Source organism: Malaclemys terrapin, chromosome 14, assembly GCF_027887155.1.
Source record: "Malaclemys terrapin pileata isolate rMalTer1 chromosome 14, rMalTer1.hap1, whole genome shotgun sequence".
Classification (NCBI taxonomy): Eukaryota; Metazoa; Chordata; order Testudines; family Emydidae; genus Malaclemys; species Malaclemys terrapin.
Genome location: NC_071518.1, coordinates 37,901,999 through 37,922,783, shown reverse-complemented (window position 1 = coordinate 37,922,783; position 20,785 = coordinate 37,901,999). Strand labels below are relative to the sequence as shown.

General features: G+C 54.2%; 1 protein-coding gene across 6 annotated transcripts in view; it reads right to left on the bottom strand.

Annotated features, from left to right (window-relative positions):
• The window catches only part of NDRG4 (NDRG family member 4), an 89,785-nt gene that overhangs the window by 53,628 nt on the left and 15,372 nt on the right, over nt 1–20,785 (bottom strand). For all 6 annotated transcript variants that reach the window (XM_054048721.1, XM_054048722.1, XM_054048719.1 and 3 more), the window contains exons 2-3: nt 14,772–14,863; nt 9,359–9,403 (exon numbers count right to left, since the gene is read on the bottom strand). In XM_054048721.1, coding sequence (XP_053904696.1) covers nt 9,359–9,403; nt 14,772–14,840 — 114 coding nt within the window. In that variant the 5' untranslated portion in view covers nt 14,841–14,863. The remainder of the gene's footprint in view (nt 1–9,358; nt 9,404–14,771; nt 14,864–20,785) is intronic.

Here is a 20,785-nt window from a genome sequence, read left to right as displayed (position 1 = left end):
GTTTTCAGCACCACCCTTTAGGAAAGATGTGAACAAACTGGAGAGAGTCCAGGGGAGAGCAACAGAAATCAGAGGTTTGGAAAACGTGACCTACAAGGAAAGATTGAAAGAACTGGGCATGTTTAGTCTAGAGACGAGGAGGGTGAGGGAGGACTTGATAACAGTCCTCAAATATGTACAAGGCTGTTATAAAGAGGACAGTGATGACTTGTTCTCCATCTGCACCGAGGAAAAGACAAGAGGTTGAGTCTGCAACAAGGGAGATTCAGGTTAGATATCAGGAAAAACTTTTAAAACTGTAATGATAGTTAAGCGCCAGAACCAGCTACCTGGAGAGATTGTGGAATCCCAGTTATTGGTGGCTTTTAAGAACAAGTTTGACAAATGCCTGCCAGGGATGGGCTAGGTTTCCTTGGGCCTGCCTTTGCGCATGGGCGGATGGATTAGATGGTGCCGTCTCTCTCAGTCAGAGGTTCTCCCCCAGAAATTCCTGCATTATACCCGGAGCTTCTGTTTGAGCTAGAGCCGGTCTTTTAGGAAGAGATCCAGACTTGATTTAAAGGCGTCAAGTGATGGAGAATCCACCACATCCCTGGGTAGTGTTCCAATGGCTAATTACCCTCACTGGGAGGCATGGATCAGTGTTCCCGTTGCATTCCCCGTCAGTACCAGGCCTGGGCAGCTAACGATCCAACCAGCAAACCCAACTGGGTGAGGAATCCTGGTCACATGCCACCTGAGGCATGTTGCGCATACGCTAAGATTACCCTCACTAGTAAAAATTTGCACCTTGTTTCTGGTCTGAATTTGTCTAGCTTCAGCTTCCAACCATTGGATCTTGTTCCATCTTTTACTGGTAGATTAAAAGACCCCTCTGCTGTCAGAAATCTTCTCCCCATGAAGGTACCCGCAGACTGTGATCTAATCACCTCCTCCCCTCCTCTTTGTTAAAAGAAGTTCAGTGAATTCAGTTTAAGTCTTGTTTTCCAAACTGTTAGTGGAACTCTTTCCCAATCGGTCAGTATCGCTTTCAAAGTGTGGACCCCAAACCTGGATACTTTATTCTGCTAACGGTCTCACTAATGCCCTATCAGTGGCAATACCCCTTTCTACTTGATATTCCCCTATTTATAGATCCAAAGATTGGAATTGCTCTTTTAGCCACCGCATTTTGCTGTGGGTCCACGTTCAGTTGGTGATCAACCCTGACTCCCAAGTCCTATTCGGAGTCACCACTTTCCAAAATACAGCCCCTCCTCTTACAAGTGGGACCCGCAACAGCTATTGCAACTGCACGCAATCTATTTGGGGTCCATGCTGCATTAGTTCTATGAATGGGTTATGTATGATTATGTTCTACTCCATGGGGGAAGGGGGTTCTGACAGTTCTTCCAGGCACTGAAAACAATAGGGAGTGATGAAGGTGAATCCCTGAGACTGAACAACCCTAGAGAGGTACTGCTGATAGTCCCAGAATGCCAGTCGGCCTAAAGGAGAGGTCTCGGGCTTAGCTTTTTCTCCAAGAGCTAGGAACAGCATATTGCCAGCAGCTACAACCGCAAACTTTACCGTCAATGATTTTATGTTTTCCTACAAATCATGGACCAAGATATTGAATAGCACTGGGCATGGAACAGATCCCTGTGGGACGCCATTAGCAATGTCCCCATTGGATGAGGATTCTCCATTTACCGTGACTCTCAGTTCTATCAGGTAGCCACGTTTTAATCCCTTTAATACGTGCTGCACTGATTTTGTCTACTGCTAATTTTTCATTCAGAATGTCATGTGGTACAAAGTCAAATGCCTGACAGAAGTCTCAGCATATTATATCACAGTTACCTCTGTCAACCAAACCTGTATTTTCATCAAAACATATCAAGTTTGTTTGATACAACCTATTTCCCATATGACCATGTTGACTGATATTAATTATGTTGTCATCTTAATTCTTTACTGATTGCATCCCATATCAGAGTTCCCATGATTTTCCTAGGGATCGAAGTCAAGCTAACCAACTCAATTGCCTTTTTCATATATTGGAACACACCTAGTTTTTTTTTTTTTTCAGTCCTCTGGGCTAGCCCCTGCACTCCAAGCACTGCTAAATATCAATATCAATGTCACAGAGAGCTCCTCGGCCAAGTCTTTTAAAATTCTTGGGCGCCAGTTATCCAGTCCTGCAGATGTGAAAAAGTTTAGTTTTAGCATTTGCTGTGTAATATCCTCCCCAGTTACTGCCAGAATAGAAAGTATTACAACCAGTTTCTCTATGAGCATGCACAAGTAAAATCCCTGGAGCTTAACCTGGTGCTGAAGAGGCACTCAGACTACCATACCATGCCCACAAGAAGGTCCCACCAGTTCCTTGTCTCAGGCTGCAAGAACTCTTGCTCATGCATTCTAGCTGGTTACTGCCTTTGTGCTATGTTATGGCCAACACCTGGTCCGTCCACTTCTGGAGGGCAGGAGAATGGGCTCAGAATTGGGACTCGTTTGGTCATGTCAGGCTGATTGCTGAGCACGTGAAACTCTTCCTCTTTCACCACCACCGTACACGAGAGGACAGAGGGACAGCTGCTGACGGACTGATCTAGAGTCCAATATATTAGCCAGATCCCGGGACAGGAGAGTGCTAATTGCAGCAGGCTGCTGCTGCATTGCACCCAGCGATCACAGGCAGGGCAATCTTTGTCAGTTTCACAGCTTTCCGGAGTGACACTGCCGCTCCTTCCCATTTGTGCTAATTCTCAGAGAAAGCAGAACACCCAGCAGAAACCCTCCCCCCAGGAGCAGCAGCTCACGGCCGAGGAACCTCCCGCTGGAGCACGGATTTCAGTGCAATGGCAGCTGGTGCCAGACTGACTCCCCCTCGAGACCTATGGGAGAGGATACTCCCGCACGCAGAGCCATGCCACTCCTGGGAGAAGTGTTCCCTCTATTCCTGGGGCACGGGGAGCTGCTGTCCCTGAAAGCCTCTGAGGTCACTACCTTGTTATCCATTCACTCTCCTGAGGATGATGTGACGCAGCTGATTAATGCTCTATGCACCGTATCTCATCCCCTGCAGCACCCGATTCCCCAGACAGCAAGGTCTGCACTCAGGGAATCTGGACTACAGCGCCCTGCTCGAGGGCAAAGCGAGACAGGGGCAGATTCTCCTCTCACCCTCGTGAAACTAGTGTCTTAGTGGACTTGCTCCTGATTTACACCAGTGTCAGTGAGAGGCTAATCAGGCCCAGAGAGCGCTTGCCTGCATGGAAGGGACCTTAACAATGAGCCCAGGATGGGAGGACAGCACAGCTGAGTAATGGATATGCTGATTACGTCTCTCCTCATCCGGCCTCAGCCCATCACCCTAGTCCACTTTCCTCCGCCGGTGTCCCCACTCCATCCCACACAGGATCAGAGTGTTTGAGTGCCCTCTGCTGGTTACCTGCCATTAGTGATTGTTCACAGTATCCAAGCCGGGGAAAGCACTACACAGCACAAAGAGACAGACCCATTCTCTGCCTCAAGGCACTTGTGTGATGGCCACCGTGTTAGCCAACGCACCAAGGACTGAATTGGGGACCCCCAGAGCTTAACGCATAAGCTGCCACAGCCTGAACTCCAGGGCCAGCTCTCCTTAAGAGGGCTGTAGCAGACTCACCGCCCCCACGGATCAGGGGCAGAGGGGGACCTGACACGCACACACCAGTGGGTTATACCTGCAGCCCGATTCTAAAGGGGTGTTACAAGTGTGGACAGCAAACAAGCACGCAGAGCGACACTGTCAACTCCTGACATCAGCCCCCCTGCGACGCGTCCCAACTCACGGTCAATGCTGAGCAGCCAGCGCCCTACCCAGGGACAGTTCAGCCACCCAGCTGTTGGGTATTCTAAGCAGCAGGGAGTGGTGCCCCAGGCTCTGGAGAAGGGGCAGTCATCTGGGTGTGGGGAGGGGCTGGTGGTATGTGAAGAGGGTTCTAAAGAGCAGGTGAAGAAGACGCAAATGCTAATTTGAGGGACAGGGATGGTGACAGAAAAAGTCACCTCTGTGGTTTTCCAACGTGTTTCAGCTTTAGATGTGCTGCTAAAAAGAACAAACCGGTGGGGAGAATCTAAGCTAGTTACTGTTGGATGCCTGCTGCTCTGTGCCGTGGTCTGGCTGTGCTGCCACGTTCTAGATCTACACAGAAGGGTAGAAAACGGCGCAGCACCTTGAGCCATACAAGAGGGAAAAGAGGTTTTCACAAGGATGCTAAATCTGGGGTTAGGCTGCACCAGTCTGGAATAAGCAACGCCCTGAACCGAAAGTGCTGTAGGCATTCAGGATAACTCCACATGTGGACACTCTTATTCCAGAACAGTGTGGTTCAGCGTAATCTACTTCCGAAGTGTTTAGAAGAGTGTCAATCCAGGGAGCTATTTGGGTCAATTTCCCCATGTAGACAAGCCCTTAGGTTTGGTCCAAACTGAAAGAATGGCTCACAGGGTTGAAATCAAGTTTTAACAGGGTTTAGCCCTGTAAACACCAGAGCCAGCCCAGTCTCTGTTAAAGCCAATAGAAGCTGTGTCACTAGCTTCACTAGGAGCTGGGACTAGAGTCCTCTAGGACACTGTTTCCTCAACCTTGTTGATACCAGGGACCGGCTTGCTGCCTTCCTAAACTGCGCCAGGGAGATCTCAGGGACTGGCGCCAGTCCACGGACAGCTCATTGAGAAACGCTGCTTTAGGATCAGGGAGTGGCATTGCTGTGATGGATTCATGGGAACTAGATTTGGAAAGACAACACCAGCAGCTACCTCTCCTAATTGTGTGTGTCGGGGGCAAGGAGCACCCAGGTCTCTAGGGCAGAACAGTGGCAGAGGTTTTTGCTTCTAGAGGACCAGAGCGGCTTATTTTTAAACCGTGCCCCGGGCTGAGTCCATGCAGAGGACAGGGGCCTTTGAGGAGTAGAAACAGAGCTGGTTTAGAAATCAAGTTATAATCACATCCTGTTTCTCTAGTATCGCTCAGCAAGGCCAACCCCACTCCTGCGGAGTTCGGTGCGAGCAGGGTTAGGCCCCGGGAGTCCGATTCAGATCAGACAGACACAGGTGAGAGTCACCCCTGAAGTCACAATTTCACAGGTGCAAGACTGGTGAGAGCAAAATTTGGCCTTAAGTTCTAACAACATAGTGCAGTGCAGCGATCCTGCGACATGCATGCTCAATACGTGTGCGTACACACACACACACCCCTACCTACCAGCACCAGGCTACATTCACAGTTAGTCTTTGCAGAACGTGACGTCTCCGGACTTTAAACCAGTTAGCCCCTTGCCCTTGTATTGAGAAGCTCTGATCTCTTTACCAGCCTCAGAACATCGCTGTGGGATAGGCAAGAATCATCCCCATCTTACAAATCGGGGAAACTGAGGCAAGTTGGCCAAGGTCACCCAGCGAGGCAGTGACAGAGCTGGGAACGGACGTCAAGAGTTCTGTGCATCAACCACAGGCCTGTTCTTCCCCTTTATATAGTAAATAAACACATTTTAAAATGGTTGCCCCCTGCAGCAGGGTTTGAAGCCAGGACCCACAGCCAGTCAGCACTAAATACATCCCCAAGCCCACTCTGTGCCTGTTAACTTGGTATCACTGCAGTCTGCAGCCATCATGGTATTGCTCTTCAGTGTCTTGCTGGGAGGGTGGAAACTGTCAGTCACCCAACAGTCACAATCCATGGGCCTGGACCCTACTATACACAAACATGGTTTAGAATGTGGATCAGCAGTCCTGGGTTCTATCCCTAGCTCCGGTACCCACGTGCTGTGTGATCTTGGGCTAATCAAGCAGCACAGAGTGGCTGGGGGAGACGGGGGGGCTGCGGATGTGAGAAGTAATTCATTGCTATGTTTGTACAACTTTGGCATTGTCAGGTGAGAGGTGACAGAGGTAGAAAGTATTGTAATGAACTGGGCTTGGGGCAGGAGGAGGAGTGAGACACGCTGCTGCCAGAATCTGATGTGTGTGTCATAGCCCTGATACTGTCTCTTTCTCCTTCAGAAAGATCCGAGTTCCCTGAGCACCGTCAGCATGTAATTCCAAGTGACTCCATTGAGAATACATTGCTCTTCTACACAGCCAGTCTCAGCAGTAGATCTCAAAGCACTTTTAGAAAGAGGTCAATATCATTATCCTCGTTTTACATATGGGGAAACTGAGGCACAGAAGCAACTTGGGCAACAGAGTGACAAGTCCTACAGAGATCACAGAGTTGTCAGCGTCTGTATTATAATGAGATTCACACATACGCCACTCCTCTACAGTCATTCCTTTGCATGCTCCAGTTCGGTTTAGCTGTGTGGATGTTGTGAGCTGCGAGAACTGCTCTTCCGCATGCCAGACTCTGCAGGACCCAGACAGCCTAACACAATTCGACAATAGCTCTCCACGCAGTACCCTGCTGAGACGTGGGCTGGAGGAAATGGGCTTGTTCTTTGTGGTCTCTGTACGGGAGATGCACTGAAATCTCTCTGCAGCACAAGGAGGGGTTCCTGGATCTCTGAGCGAAAGCAAAACAGCAACTTCCTAGGGCCGAAAGCCCTCAAAGGAAGAGGGAGAGTTGCAGGCTTTGCACAAAACCCAGGGTGGAGTTGCCCAGGCGACTGTCACCATGGAAACAGCAGCTATTTCTGAAAGTCGGCTTAGTTTTTATTGGAGGAAATTGCTAGTTTTAACAGCCTCCCTCAGCGCCCCTTCAGTCCATCAACACCTGCCCCACAGCGACGCCCGGTGGGAGTTCCTGGGAGCGCCCCACAGCCAGAGCTCCTGCCTCGCCCCCTACAGCAAGTCCTGAGAGACATTTGGGAGGGGTGGGGGGAGGAGTGTGAAGCAAACAGGAACCCCCCCCCGCACATGGCCAGGGCTACTACTCCATCCCCTACAGCGCCTCCTGCTGGAACACGCTGGGCGCTCCCCTTGGGGCTGTCAGTTCAGAGGGCCCCTCTCGGCTCTCACTGAAGAAGGGAGAGACCGGGCCAGCCTGTGAGCTGTCGAGATCCCCAAGCAGTTGTGTGTGTGGCTCACGCTTCAGGCCAATGCTGGCACCGCACCAGCCAGTGCTCCAGAGACTAGGAAAAGGGAGCTGGCGAGGGTGACCAGGCGTCCGGTTTTCGACCAGGTGTCCTGTCAGCGGTGCTGCGGAGCTAAGGCAGGCTAGTGCCAACCTGTCCTGGCACTGTGCTGCGCCCCAGAAGCAGCCAGCAGTTCTGGCTCCTCACCGAGGGGCAGAGGAGGGGAGGGCAGAAGGCTCTGTGGCGCATGCTGCCCTCACCCCAAGCACCGGCTCCGCACTCCCATTGGCCAGGAACCAGCAAATGGGAGCTGGGTGGGGGGCAGTACTTGTGGGTGAGAGCAGTGCATGCCATGGAGCCTCCTGCCCTGCCCCCCCACCCAGGAGCCGGACCTGCTGGCAGCTTCCGGGGTGCAGTGTGGTGTCCCAGGACAGGCAGGCAGCCTGCCTTAGCCCCCCAGCTGCGCCACTGACCGGGAGCTGCCCGAGGTAAGCCCGTGCCCCAACCCTGTGCCCCAGACTCCTCCCGCAGCACTGAGCCCCCCCCAACCCAGAGCCCACACCCCCAGCATCTCAACCCCCTGCCCCAGCCCAGAGCCCTCATCCTTCCCACCCACCAACCCCCTGCTTCAACCTGCAGCCCCCTCCCAAACACCTCATCCCGGCCCCACCCCAGAGCCAGAACCCCCAGCCCAGAGCCCTCTCTCCCCCACCCCAACTTTCTGCCTCAGCCTGGAGCCCACTCCCAAACCCTGAACCCCTCATTTCTGGCCCCATCCTGGAGCCCGCACCCCCATTTAGAGCTCTCACCCCCTCCCGCACCCAGGCTAGTGAAAGTGAGTGAGGGTGTGGGAGAGCGAGCCACCGAGGGAGGGGGAATGTAGTGAGTGGGGGGTGGGGCCTCATAGAAGGGGCGGGGCTAGGGTGTTCGGTTTTGTGTCAATAGAAAGTTGACAACACTAGTGCTTGCAGCTACGCCATTCCCCACAGCGCCCCCTTCTGGGAGACGTGAGGGATTGCAGTAATGATCCCCCACCAGACCCAGCGTTCCTGCTTAATTCCACAGCACCTCCTGCTGGAGGAGGCAGAGACTGAAGTAGCTGTGAGCTCCACAGCCTGCGCTCCTATTCCACCCCTACTCCTGGGGGGAGTCGGTTTTCCAGAAGGCCAGCCTGCTGATTCCACCTCTTCCACCACCAGGGAGCATATGTGCCAGGAGAAGCCGGGGGACTGGGGAGGCGTAGGCATGAGGAGAGATTTCCTTGATTTGTTTTGGTATAAATGGAAAATGATATTTAATAAGATTCAGCCTCCCACACTGCCTCATGAAAGAGGAAAGGAGACGGAAGATGTGCCAATGTGTCCCCTACAGGGCCCATAAACCCCACACATGCCACTCTCCATAGCAGTGTGACCATCAGGGGCAATGCTGACAGCAGCAGTTATGCTCTTACACCAGGGCTGAATTTGGCCCCAGGCATTTAATTGCATTGGGACGGGGGATTTTATTGCGGATCTGGATATTCTGTACTCCAATAGCGTGTTCTCTTTCAACTTCCGGCCCCCAACCGTAGCAGTGCCATTAACCAGCTGCCAGGATACACTGCAGAGGTGGCTGCACTTCAGTGGTGGGTGTAGTGACTAGAATATATCAAGATGGGCGATTTCAAAGCTGAACTATTTTAACAATTCCAAGGCCAGCCACAACATCATGGCTGTCCCTATACCACATGCCACCGCCCCTTGCAATGTCACTGTGACAGTGGGGCTAAACCTGCTCAGACTCCACCACTTGAGCTAATGGAGGATCTCCATTAGAGGTTAGCAATATAGGGCCAATGTCACACAGTGTAGCAGTTCCAATTCCCTCCACCAGAAGACAGCAATGCAAACACACAAATTTGTGCTGTAATACTGTAATGTGCTAACTAGCTGCCACTGTGAAGCTCATGGCTTCAGTCCCGTTGATGGTTAGGTGCACAGAGACCTTTAGCATTGGAGAGACGCAGACCCTCAGGCTGGGAACCAGGCTGAATCCCCCACATCTGTCACCCACACTCAGGGGATGTGCCCACAAGCCATTTTGTCCCCCTCACCCCTGAAGATCAGGCAAGCGCACCAGCAAGGGAGGACCGAACGGCAGCTGTTCGGCAGCATTCCTTCCTCTCCGTCGGCCAGCTGAGGAGAGCCCAATAGCACTGGTCAGGGAGCAGGGGAGTCCATTGCTGGAACCGCGGGGCCAATCGGCAGAACACAACCACCCCACCCAGGTCCCAGAGAACGGGCAGAGGGGCTGGACAGTCAGAGGAGGGGCCTTACCTTCCAGTCCGTGTCCACTGCGGAATGGAACGTATCCGAATGCTCCTGGAGGGGAAACAGACCAGAAAGAACCATCAGAGCTCATACAGGTGCTACCGCGAAGCAGTAACACAGACACCCGGCTATCGCCTCATCCCTACCCCCTCGCCACCGCCACCTGCCCTCTAGTCACCCGCTGAGAGCGCTGATGAGCTTCTGCACAGCCTCCTCCTCCTCCATTAATACCCCAGGAAGGAATTCACGCCCACTCTAAGCTGGGAAGGATCTCAGGGACCTCAGCAAAGAGCCTAGTCAAGACTGCCGGCCCGAAGGCCGTTGAGATCAGAGAGGCAGGGGGCTGCTGGTCCACAGGGCCACCCAGAGGATTGAGGGGGCCTGGGGTCTTCGGCGGCGGGGCCCCCGCCGCCGAATTGCCGCCGAAGACCTGGAGCGAAAGAAGCTCCAGGGGGCCGGGCACCACGAGAGTTTTCCAGGGCCCCCGGAGCGAGTGAAGGACCCCACTCCAGGGGCCCTGAAAAACTCTGGTGGGGGCCCCTGTGGGGCCCGGGGCAAACTGCCCCCCCCTCCAGGCAGACTTGCTGGTCCCAGTGGACAACTGACCCGAGAAGCGTTAAGAGAGCAAAGCCCCGTGCTGGGCGGCTCATCCCATGCCGCTGCCGCTGGCCTCAGGGTGCGATCTCTGCCACAACCAGCTCTAGAAATGCTGTTGGGGGTTACAGAACTGAGCCCTGGCAGCTGTGCCCGCCAGGGTTTGTGAGCCCACCCTCTGGACATGCCCAGCTGCCACCATCTTGGCCAACACACAGGGAACCGAACTGGGGACCTTCAGAGCTAAAAGCATAATCTGCGCTGGCTTGAGCTAAAGCTCCCTACCTGGGGCTGTAACACTCCTATTGCCGATGGATCAGGCCCAGAGCGGGACACACTCACCGGGGTTACACCAGCACACATCAGCACCTGGGCTTGTGTCTGTTCAGCAGCGGCTGGGCCGCCCTCTGCGGGCGGGCGAGCCCTTGTCTGGGTGCGGGGCCCGTGCCCTGGATCAGCATCCGCACACGGGCATTAGAGATGCCGCCTGGGTTGCGTTTTGGCCGTAGGACCGTGCGTCCTTACGACGCGATGGCATTCGGTGCTGACACACGGATCAGAGCGTAATGGGGACTCCAGGCAGCCCACCCGGCATGCAGGACAAGCCTGGCTGGGAATGTCAGGACAGGCAGCCCGCCCCAGGGGCCCCCTGAAAGTCATCCGGACAAACAGCAGGAGAGGAGACAGCTGCCCTGTCTAGCTCCACAACGGGCTGTCTGGAAACGCTCAGGAGCACAAGGAGGGGGACAGGCCGGAACGAGATTCATCCGTCCCTGGACATGGCACAAGTCCCCCACGCCCATGCAAGCGCTTGGAGCGCCTGTCTGTCCCTTCCCCAGCACCGCAACCAGGAATCAGTGGGAGGAGGGCTGGGGGGTGGACGACACACTATTTGGATTCCTAGAGCCTTGAGATCTCAGTATTAGGGAGCCCAGGATGGAACAAAAATTCAGCATGAACGTGCCTCTCCCCCATCCAGACTTCAGAGTGCGTTTGCAGAGACCCAGAGGCTGGAGTCACCTGAGACCCAGACGCACCAGATAACTGGGACGCCTCTTCCTGGACACACGCTTCCTGCTCTGATCTCTGCAGCGATTATCTCCCCTGCACAGTTCCAGGGCCCCAGCCTGCCATCGCTGACCCCTGCGCCCTCCCCTATCACCACCAAGGAGCTTGTGTTCTTCCCCTCCCCTCCGTGCCAGGGTGAACTGGCTGGGTTGGTAGAGTGCCTCTGTCTTCACTGGCCACCTGCCCAGCTCCAGCAGCCTGGCACCTGCAGCTGATAGAGCCAGGCCTCGCCACCCCCCACCCCTCACTGTCTTCTTTTCCCCAGCCTATCATTCAAGTAGATCAATAAAGCTCTCTTAACGCTCTCGCTCTCCTAGCAGGTTCGGCTTCCTGGCATCAGTGACGTGGCCCTAGCTTTACCGCTCCTCTGGGGGACCAGGCACAGAGATGGGATACTGGGGGGAGTGGAAGATAAGGAAGAGTCCCATTTTTGATAGAGGAACACTACCACCCCCAGGCTGGGGGCCCCAGCGCCCAATCCTTGGCTGTGCAGAAGCGGACACCCAGACACCAAGGTTAGAACGTATTGGCCTAAAGTTAGGTGCCCACTTTTCAGAAGTGCTGAGTACACAACTCCTGTTAGCTTGGAAATCCAGGGGGGGGGACGCGCCGGATAATTATTTGGGGGCTTAATATAGCAGGGTGAAAAGCGTATGAGGCAACAGTCTAGCAGAAAAATGCTGGTGTGCTGAAATCAAAATGTTTTACAGGAACGTATCGATTTCAACAGAAACGTTTCCAGACAAGTTGTTTGGACTTTCTGGCTTTTGTTCCCTTTAAAAGTAAATACAATTACAATAAAAGTCTATAGAAGAATGCTTTGACAAAATGAAACGTTTTGAGAAGGCCGGCTCAGTGTTTCTGAATTTAAATATTTGGGGATTTCTGTTCAGAGATCATTTCAGCTCTGTCCCGATTCGAAATGAAACGAAGTTTCAAGATGTCGGGATTTCCTGCGGGACAGAAATCCCATTCTCCAAGCAACTCTAGTGCCCACATTGGAAAATCTAGCGGAGTGCATCTCTGCCGTAGCACCTCTCGCTGGAGACAGAACAGCAGATCTAGCTCCCCCTGCCCCTGGCAGGAGTTCTGATCCAGATCTGACTTGTGTCTCAGGCCTGTCTGGAACAGGCTGGACCAGAACGCTGCCTTCCCCCGTGTGTGACTGGTTTTTACCAGTGCAATTAGCACCAATCAGAATGGCAGCACCCGAGCCCCGTTGCACAGGTGTAAGTAATTCCACAAGGGGAAAGGCCGAGGAGAATCCAGCTCAGACTTTGCGGGAGTTTGGGATCAGATCAGATTCCGGATCCGAACCTCAGGCTGACAGGATGGTCCCTAGTTGAAAAGGGTCCCAGAGCACTTGACAAGCCGCACACTGAGGCCCTGAAATGCAGCCAGCTCTGGGGTTGGGGGCAGCCGCCAGCACAGCAGTACTAGGAGTGGAAGATTTTGACCATGGACACGTGGGCAAACCCCTTCCCTTATGAGATTTCCAATGAGCAGGATGTGACCTCCTCTGCAGCCTCCCCACAGAGCAAATATCCGCTTCCGAAAGGTGGGAGGGGCCAAGTCAAACCTCTTCAGACTCCAGAGTCCTGGCATCAGAGAGGATGCTGGGATACTAAGACAGTCCCCAAAGCAGCAGTGCTGGAGGACAGGGCTTCAAGGGCACGTCCAGAGATGCAGTCTCCGGTTCAAAACCACGTCTGGTTCTCTGGGAGCCCTTTGTTATCCCTGACCCGGCCACACACCACGCCTGGGCACCACTGCAGAGCCCAGTGGCACGTCCCAGTGCAGCTCCAAAGCAAATGAACGTTTCCAGGCTCCGAGGACAGGCAGCCCTGCCCACCACATACCCAGTCCTCCGGCTCCCGTTCTCGGATTTACGAGGCCAGCGAGATGAGCACAGACACGCGGGCGGTGACACACCCAGCTTGGCAGCTCCGTGCTCACACGCTGGCTTTGCAAAGCAGCCTTTCAACTCCTGGGATCAGGTAGGATGCTGGAGACCGGCTCAGCAAGGGGGGCCCAACCCCCTCTCACCACTGGGGATCGCCTGTCGACCAGAGAGAGCCAACCCAGGGTTCAGCAGGCTGGACAGTGTCTGATGTGCCTGCAGTAGCAGGGAGTGCTGCAGGCCAGGCTGGAGGTGCACTGACATAGCTGGGGACAGCAAGGTAGGATGGGGCAATGATGGAGGCACCATCTCCGTGAACGCTGCAGTCCGCTGGCTCCTTGCAGGTCTCATCTGGAATCTGATCCTCCATGAACGTGGCTTGGGGAACCCAGGAAACCGGCAGAGACCAAGCTGGGCCCTTCAAGGTCAGCATTCAGAAGGGAGGAGGGCACGCCGGAGCTCTCATCCTCATGGTGGATCAGGGAAGGGACATTAGAAGGCCATAGGAGATAGTGGGAGGGGGAGGAACAAGCCCACCCAAACCCAGCTAGTGAGAATCCTTCCAACCCCCACCATCAACCCAGCTCCACCAGGTCTGTCTCTTGCACCCACCCACCCCTGAGAGGCCTCAGAAAGATGTCTGTGGGTTCCCCTCCCCCCAGGCCTCAGAGATTATGCTGGGGGCATTGCTCTTTGGGCTGGCTGTGTCTCCCCCACACTTTCTAGCCTGCAGGAAGAAGTCAGCTTGTTGATGTTCATCAACTCCTCCCCGCTTGCTTTCCAGACGCAGCCTCCCTCCCACTCCGCTCTCACACGATAGGCTCAAATGGGAGCTTAGCCAGAGATGGATACCTACTAAGGTCTGATCACGGGGGCGGGCGGTAGTCCCTGTGAATCGTCCCTGGCTCCCAGGCCTGGCAGGGGCATTCAGTCAGATAACCCCCTGCAGCTGAGCTAGGAGCAAGACACCAGATGGGACATGGGCTGCCATGAAAGGAGCCTTTGAGGAACAGGAAGTGGTGGGGCAAGCCAGACCACCCTCATCTCCTGCCTTTGCATGGTCCACCATCCCATCTGCTTCAGAACCTGGGCGCTGCCCGTCACTGCAGCCAGCCTGCACTCCTGGCCGAGCCGAGGGGAGCAGTGGAGACATTGGGAACAGTCAAGCGCTTGATCCTTGGCCGCCATCTCCACAGGGACCCAGCTGCTACCAGACACTCAGATGCTTGCATGGTGCAAGCTGCCATTCTTCAGTTGGGCCACATGGTGGCACCCTCGCTGCTCACAAAGCCAGCTACGCCGTTAGCGGAAATCCAGCGGAACGAGTCCGGCCTACAATGGTTTCTCTTCAGCGTGGACAAACACTGCAGCTACTTGCAGCACGGACGCTCCTCCTAGCTGCATCCTAATGTGGAAGTTATCCAAAAGCCCGTGCTCCTAGTAACGCCTCTTTGGGACAGATGCCTGTCCCAGAATGCACTGGTAGATTCACGGTTATAGGACAAGGTGTGTGAAGAGGATAACAATCACACACACACACACACACACACACACACACACACACACACACACAGAGTCAGGACTAGATCCCTTGCATTTGAGCTAAAGGAGAGCTCCCCTAGCTGCTGGCAATGGTAGGTCCCTTATCCACCCTGTCAGCTGAGCCACTAGAGGGCAACATAACTCACCCACAAAACCAGAACATTACAGACACCTGCTGCTGCTGGGTGAACAGCCCCAACTGAGGCTAGGGCAAAGCAAGGCAGGCAGCCATTCCATACAACCAACACCTCCTTGCGTGTTGGGAATGAAGGAGGCTGACAGGTGGGATGTACGGGGGGAAGGAAGGCAACTCACAAGCTCGGTATCCTGGCCTCGCAGCAGTGGCTTCTCCTCGGTGAATCGCAGCTCGTGCAGCCCTGCCATGGTCACTTCCTGCAGCAGCAGCCCTGCAGGGGGAAATAAAACCAGCACACAGGTCAGCTGCCTGGCAGCCAGCCTCCTGGCACTGCCCACAGACCTTCAGCCTGAGCTCTGGGCTGCAGCTGGCGAGGGGAGCAGCCAGATCTCTGCTGTGTGCGCCCCAAGGATCGGCTCTCCGAGATAGGTCCATCTGGGGTGGCATCAGGATGGGACAGATGTGCCCAGTACATGGTGGCTATCAGAGCGGGCAGTAGCTGGTCCCCCCCATGGGCAGCCATGGCAGAGGGGCCAGGGACTGACTGGGCCGTGGAGACTGACCCTAGTCATGCCTGGGGCGGGGGGGGGGGGACGGGGGAGGACATTGGTGGGGTGGGTAAAGCTGGCACTATTGCTGCCCACACTATACATGTTCGGGGAGGGGGAGAGGCACATGGGCATGACGCCTTCACCCAGCTGCTCTGCCAGGAGAGGGCACCCTGGGGCGCAGCCTGTGAAACCCTCCCACGTGGGAAGGGAGGATCCTGCATGTCGCTGGGTGACAGACGCGCCCTGGGAGGAGGAATCGCACCCCAGCTCCTTGCTTCAGCCACGAGCCCGTTCCCCGAAAGAGGGGCGTGTCCCTCCCCATTCCAGGAGCCCTGGAGTTTAACCTCAGTGCCTTCACACACCCCGCTGAGCTGGCTGGCCCCCGGGGAGCCTTTGGGCTGAAGCCCGCAAGCACTGACAAATTTGTGAGCAGCATCTGCCCGGGCCGGCTCAGCAGGGCTGGATCCTCCACGTGGTCAGCGAGGGCAGGGAGCCAGCCTGGGACGTGGGAGAGCTGGGTTCAAATCTGTGCTCTGCCACAGGTGTCCTGGGTGACCGTGGCCAAGTCACTTAGGCCCGGATTTTTAAAAGTATTTAGGCAGTGCACCACTCCTGTCCTAAGTCACTTCAGCATTGTAAAGCTAAATCTCACTGAAAGGGGCCCAGGCTCCTTTGTCACTCAGGCCAAGCTCTGCAAAGGTATTTAGGATCCTATTTCCACTGAAGCTTGGAGCCTAAGGATCTTTGTGGAGCTGAATCTTGGGCCTTGCAACGCTGAGCAGAGCGGTGCCTAAAGACATCTTCGGCCTCGGTCTCTCTGTGCCTCCACTCCCGCTCTGTACCCCGGGGAGAACAGGGGTGTTGTGAGGAGAAATGCCGTAGCACTTGTGAGGGGTGTCAGGTGAGTACCCCAGACAGCTCAATCTAGAATCAGGGCCGTCAGCCCTGCAGACTTTGGAGCTGTCGCCCCCTAATAGCCAGGAGTTTAAGACGTCCACGCCCCTGGAATATATCGAGATGACCTATGGAACTGCAGGGCACAGTGTTAGAGCTGCATAAACCTCAGGCCTCTCAGATCGGGCTGTGGGGAGTGTCACCAAAATCCTTCCTTCTGCTCTGTGTCCACTCAAAGCTGCACCAGTTTCAACGAAAGGTGAACTGAAAGTGGAGTCAGTTGAACTGATGCAAAAAGCGGTGGGGATGCGCTTAAATCCACAGAAACCTGGCTGATTCGGTTTAGCTCCCGCGGATTAGGAACAGGGCTCAGCTAAATTGAAAGAAGCTGCTCTTAACTAAGCGTCCATGCAGGAGTTTGCACCAGATTAACCAGATCAGTGCCCACGAGTGCATGGACAAAGCCCCAGCTTGTCTGAGTCTCAGGGGCAGAGGATTCAGGGGGCCTGGGGCAAAGCAATTTCAGGGGCCCCTTCCATAAAAAAAAGTTGCAACACTGTAGAATACTATATTCTCGTGGGGGCCCCTGGGGGGCCTGGGGCAAATGGCCCCACTTGACCCCCCGGGTGGCCCTGCTCAGGGGTGAGGGAAAACCTCAGCTGGAAAGGCCCAGGTTTGCTGGTTTGGAATCTGAGCCGTGGGGACCTGTTGACTCTTAACAGATACACATGGGACCCGAGCAAGCCAGCGCTCAGGTGGCTCGAACGATTTGGGACCTCAGGAAACAAGGCCCAAGCTCCTGATTGGCCACAAGACGAGAGTTTCACTTTCTTTGCTCAGCTCCACCAAGTTCGTGCTTAACTCCATCCTGGGAGCAGATCGCTGGTGCTGAGCAGCGGTTACCTTCCACCCCATAGCCGAGAAATCTGCGAGAGCATTATCGTTAGGGCCCTACCAAATTCACCGTCCATTCTGGTCAATTTCACGGTCATGGGATTGAAAAAATCGTCAATGTCACGATTTCAGCTATTTAAATCTGAAATTTCACAGTGTTGTAAATGTGGGGATCCCAACCCAAAAAGGAGTTGGGGGGGTCACAAGGTTATTGTAGGGGATTATGAACCTTATTTCTGCGCTGCTGCTCGTGGTGGTGCTGCCTTCAGAGCTGGGCAGCTGGAGAGCAGCGGCTGCAGGCTGGGAGCCCAGCTCTGAAGGCAGAGCCGCCGCCAGCAGCAGAGCAGAAGTAAGGATGGCCTGGTATGGTATTGTCACCCTTACTTCTGCACTGCTGCCTTCAGAGCTGGGCCCTCAGTCAGCAGTCACCGCTCTCCAGGCGCCCAGCTCCAAAGGCAGCGCAGAAGTAAGGGTGGCAATACCGCAACCCGCCTAAAATAACCTTGTGACCCTCCTGCTAATCCCTTTTGGGTCAGGACCCCCAATTTGAGAAAGGCTGGTCTCCCTCTGAAATCTGTGTAGCATAAGGTAAAAACACACAAAAGACCAGGTTTCACAGGGGAAGACCAGATTTCACGGTCCGTGATGCGTTTTTCATGGCCGGGAATTTGGTAGGGCCTCAATTCTCATTTATTATTTGTATTACCACAGCGCTTAGGAGTCCTAGACACGACCCAGGACCCCGGCGTGCTAGGGGCTGTACAATCACAGACCTAAAAGACCATCCCTGCCCCCAGAGAGCTTCCAATCTAAGCTGGATGGCTTTAAACAGAGATTTCAACTGTGCGAAAGATCTTGGAAGGGGGGAAAGAGCCTCCCATGTAAACCCTGGAGGTGAGGGAGACACAGTAGGGAGATGCTGCCGGTAAGTTTAATCTCTCAGCTGCACATAGCACTTCTCTTCCCAAAGCAGTTTATACACCAGTCGTTTCACCCACCACAGCTACCTCTGGGGTGCAATATTCCACTGCACAACCGTTTACAATGGACTTGAAGGAGACTGCATCGAACTGACGGAGCAGTGGGGCGTTCAGCATGTAGAGTCCATGCTGGAATTTCAGGCTAACTCTCCTACATCTGTAGAAAGAGCCACAGGATTGTGACCACACGTGGCCAACCTACCGTGAAACGTGGCACCAGCCCAGCAGCACCACCCTCAGCTCAGGGCCAGCCCCGCTCGGCTTGGGACACGTGTCAGGATTGCCGCAGCCCAAGGAGGCTGCACACGCAGTGATACGACTGGGGGCTGGAACAAAAGCCTGCCCTCAAGGGGAGCGCCCACACCTGAATGCTGCAAAGAATACGGAGGGCAGCGCTTGGTCTGGGGCCCCCCCAAGAGAGAATGGAGCCCCTCCAGCCACACAACAGTAATACCCAGGGGTCTGAACTTCTGCTACCCCATCTGCTGAGCTAATCCCCAGACTTGAAACACTCGCGAGCCTGCCTAGGAGACATCACAGCCCCTCCGCACTGTCACAGAGGTTGCTCGATGCCTCCACTGCTTTGTTCTCTCCGCCCTCTATATATCGCCTGAGCCAAAACATCCTCCCGCTCTCACGTCCCCAGAGGTGTCAGGCAGCTGAGATTAATTAACTCCCTTGCAGACAACGCTGGGTTAGAAGGCAGGGCAGCAGTGGGAGGATGCCATCGATTGCCGATTACAAGCCATTTGCTCATTACCCTCCCACTGCATTTCCGCACTGGGCTCCTTAGCTCAGCGCTGCGCAGGAGGGGGCACTCCCGCTCCGGAGCAGCTGGCACTCGGGTCCCGTCCCGGGGTCCGGGCTCTGCAGTGAGCAATGAGAGCCACTGCCCTGGAGAGTGCAGGGTTGGGGTCCTAAGTAAGGGCTTGTCTACCGGGAAAGTGTTCCCAGTGACACCAGTGTAACTAAACCACAATAGTTAGGCTTGTGTGACTACCCACATGGACCCGCTTTTTCCAGCACAGCAGTGGCATTAGGCAGATTAACTCACTCTGCTTTGGAAGGGGTTGAGTTCAACCAAAACGAAGCTGCTTTTTGACTGGAGTAAGCACCCACATGGGGAGTTCTGCCAGTAGTCCCACCTCCTTAGCATAAAGCAGGACCACGTGCCCGTGTAGACAAGCCCTAAGGGGGTTTGGGGACGTCAGCAGGGCTACCGAGTCTTATCCTGCCCCTAAGACAGCGGTGCATACCACAGGCCACACTACTGGGCAGGACTGGGAACTTCTGCTCAAGGGAGGCCCATGGGTGTGACAGCAGAGGAGTCGTGGCCCACGGGCCAAAATTCAGAATTTAAGTAAGTGCAACGACACTGACTTTGGTGGAGTCACTTTCTGAGCCAGTTAGAAGCCCTAGTCTCGTTAGACAGATGTGTGTGTGCTACCCTGCGGAATTAGGAAACCCCTAAGCTGGCACCCCAGGAGATGCCCCGTGGCACAGCGTGTGAGCAGGGGAGGGAACTGCAGCCTGTTGCTGCATGTCCCCTGAGGGATAGAGGGTACTGACGTGAGGGCACATGCTGATGACAGAGAGAGGGGCAGATCCTCTGCTCGTGTCAGTGGCCACAGCTCCACTGACAGCCAGCCCCAGAACACGAAACGCCTGCAAATAGCAACGTGCGGGGTAGGAGATGAGCTGAATTATTCAGATCAGGGGTCTGTGTTCATGTCCCCACCCGCTGCTGCTCACTACCAGTCTCAGTTGTCGCTTTCCCCATGACCCTCAGATCGCTTGTCAGCCGCTTGACGTTCATCGTTCCTTTTTAGTAGGGTGCAATTGGACGCTCATTGAACACGCTATCATTTCTGCTCCCTGATTGGACAACCGAAACTTATAAACAGGAGGCCAAGATCTCCAAGCTGGGCACACAGACCTACCAGGCGAGAGCTAAGGGAGGAACACGTTCACCTGGAGTATTCAGTTGCACAATGTGAAAACCAAAAAATGAAAGCATCAGGCACAGGAGCGGGGAAGGAGAGGAAATCACACAGGCTGTGAATACCACCAAAGCAAACTCCTGGTGTTTCCTCTAAAGAATCCGTGCAAACTGTCTTGTGCTATTCGCCCGTCTTTAAGACCGTACCAGGCTTCTCATGGGAGAGAGATTTCATTATCCTGAAAAAAGAACAGGAGTACTTGTGGCACTAACAAATTTATTTCAGCATAAGCTTTCGTGGGCTACAGCCCACTTCTTCAGATGCATAGAGTGAAACACACAGACAGAAGATATTGCTACATACAGAGAACATGAAAAGGTGGAAGTACGCATACCAATTGTAAGAGGCCAATCGAGATGAGTTATTCCTCCCCCTCCCACTATCTCCTATGGCCTTCTTCGAGATGAGTTATCAGTAGCAGCAGAAGAAAAAACTTTGAAGTGATAATCGAGATGACCCATAGGAGGTGTGAGGAGAACTTAACATGGGGGGGGGGAAATTCAAGTAGTGTAATGACCCAACCATTCCCAGTCTCTGTTTAGACCTAAGTTAATTGTGTCTAATGTGCATATTAATTCGAGTTCAGCAGTCTCTCTTTGGAGTCTGTTTTTGAAGTTTTTTTGTTGCAAAACTGACACCTTCAAGTCTGTCACTGAGTGATTAGAGAGGTTGAAGTGTTCTCCCACTGGTTTTGAATGTCATTATCCTGGTTATCTTAAAAATGATAGGACCGAGGCTCAAGTCTGAGCAGAGCTAAAGATGAAATCCCAACTCTCAGCATCTCTGAAATAGAATTAAGTGAAGGGAGAATCTCTGTTTCTTCCTCCTTTTCTGGGGCAGCCATCTGAGGGTAAGAGGAACCCTGATTCACCTC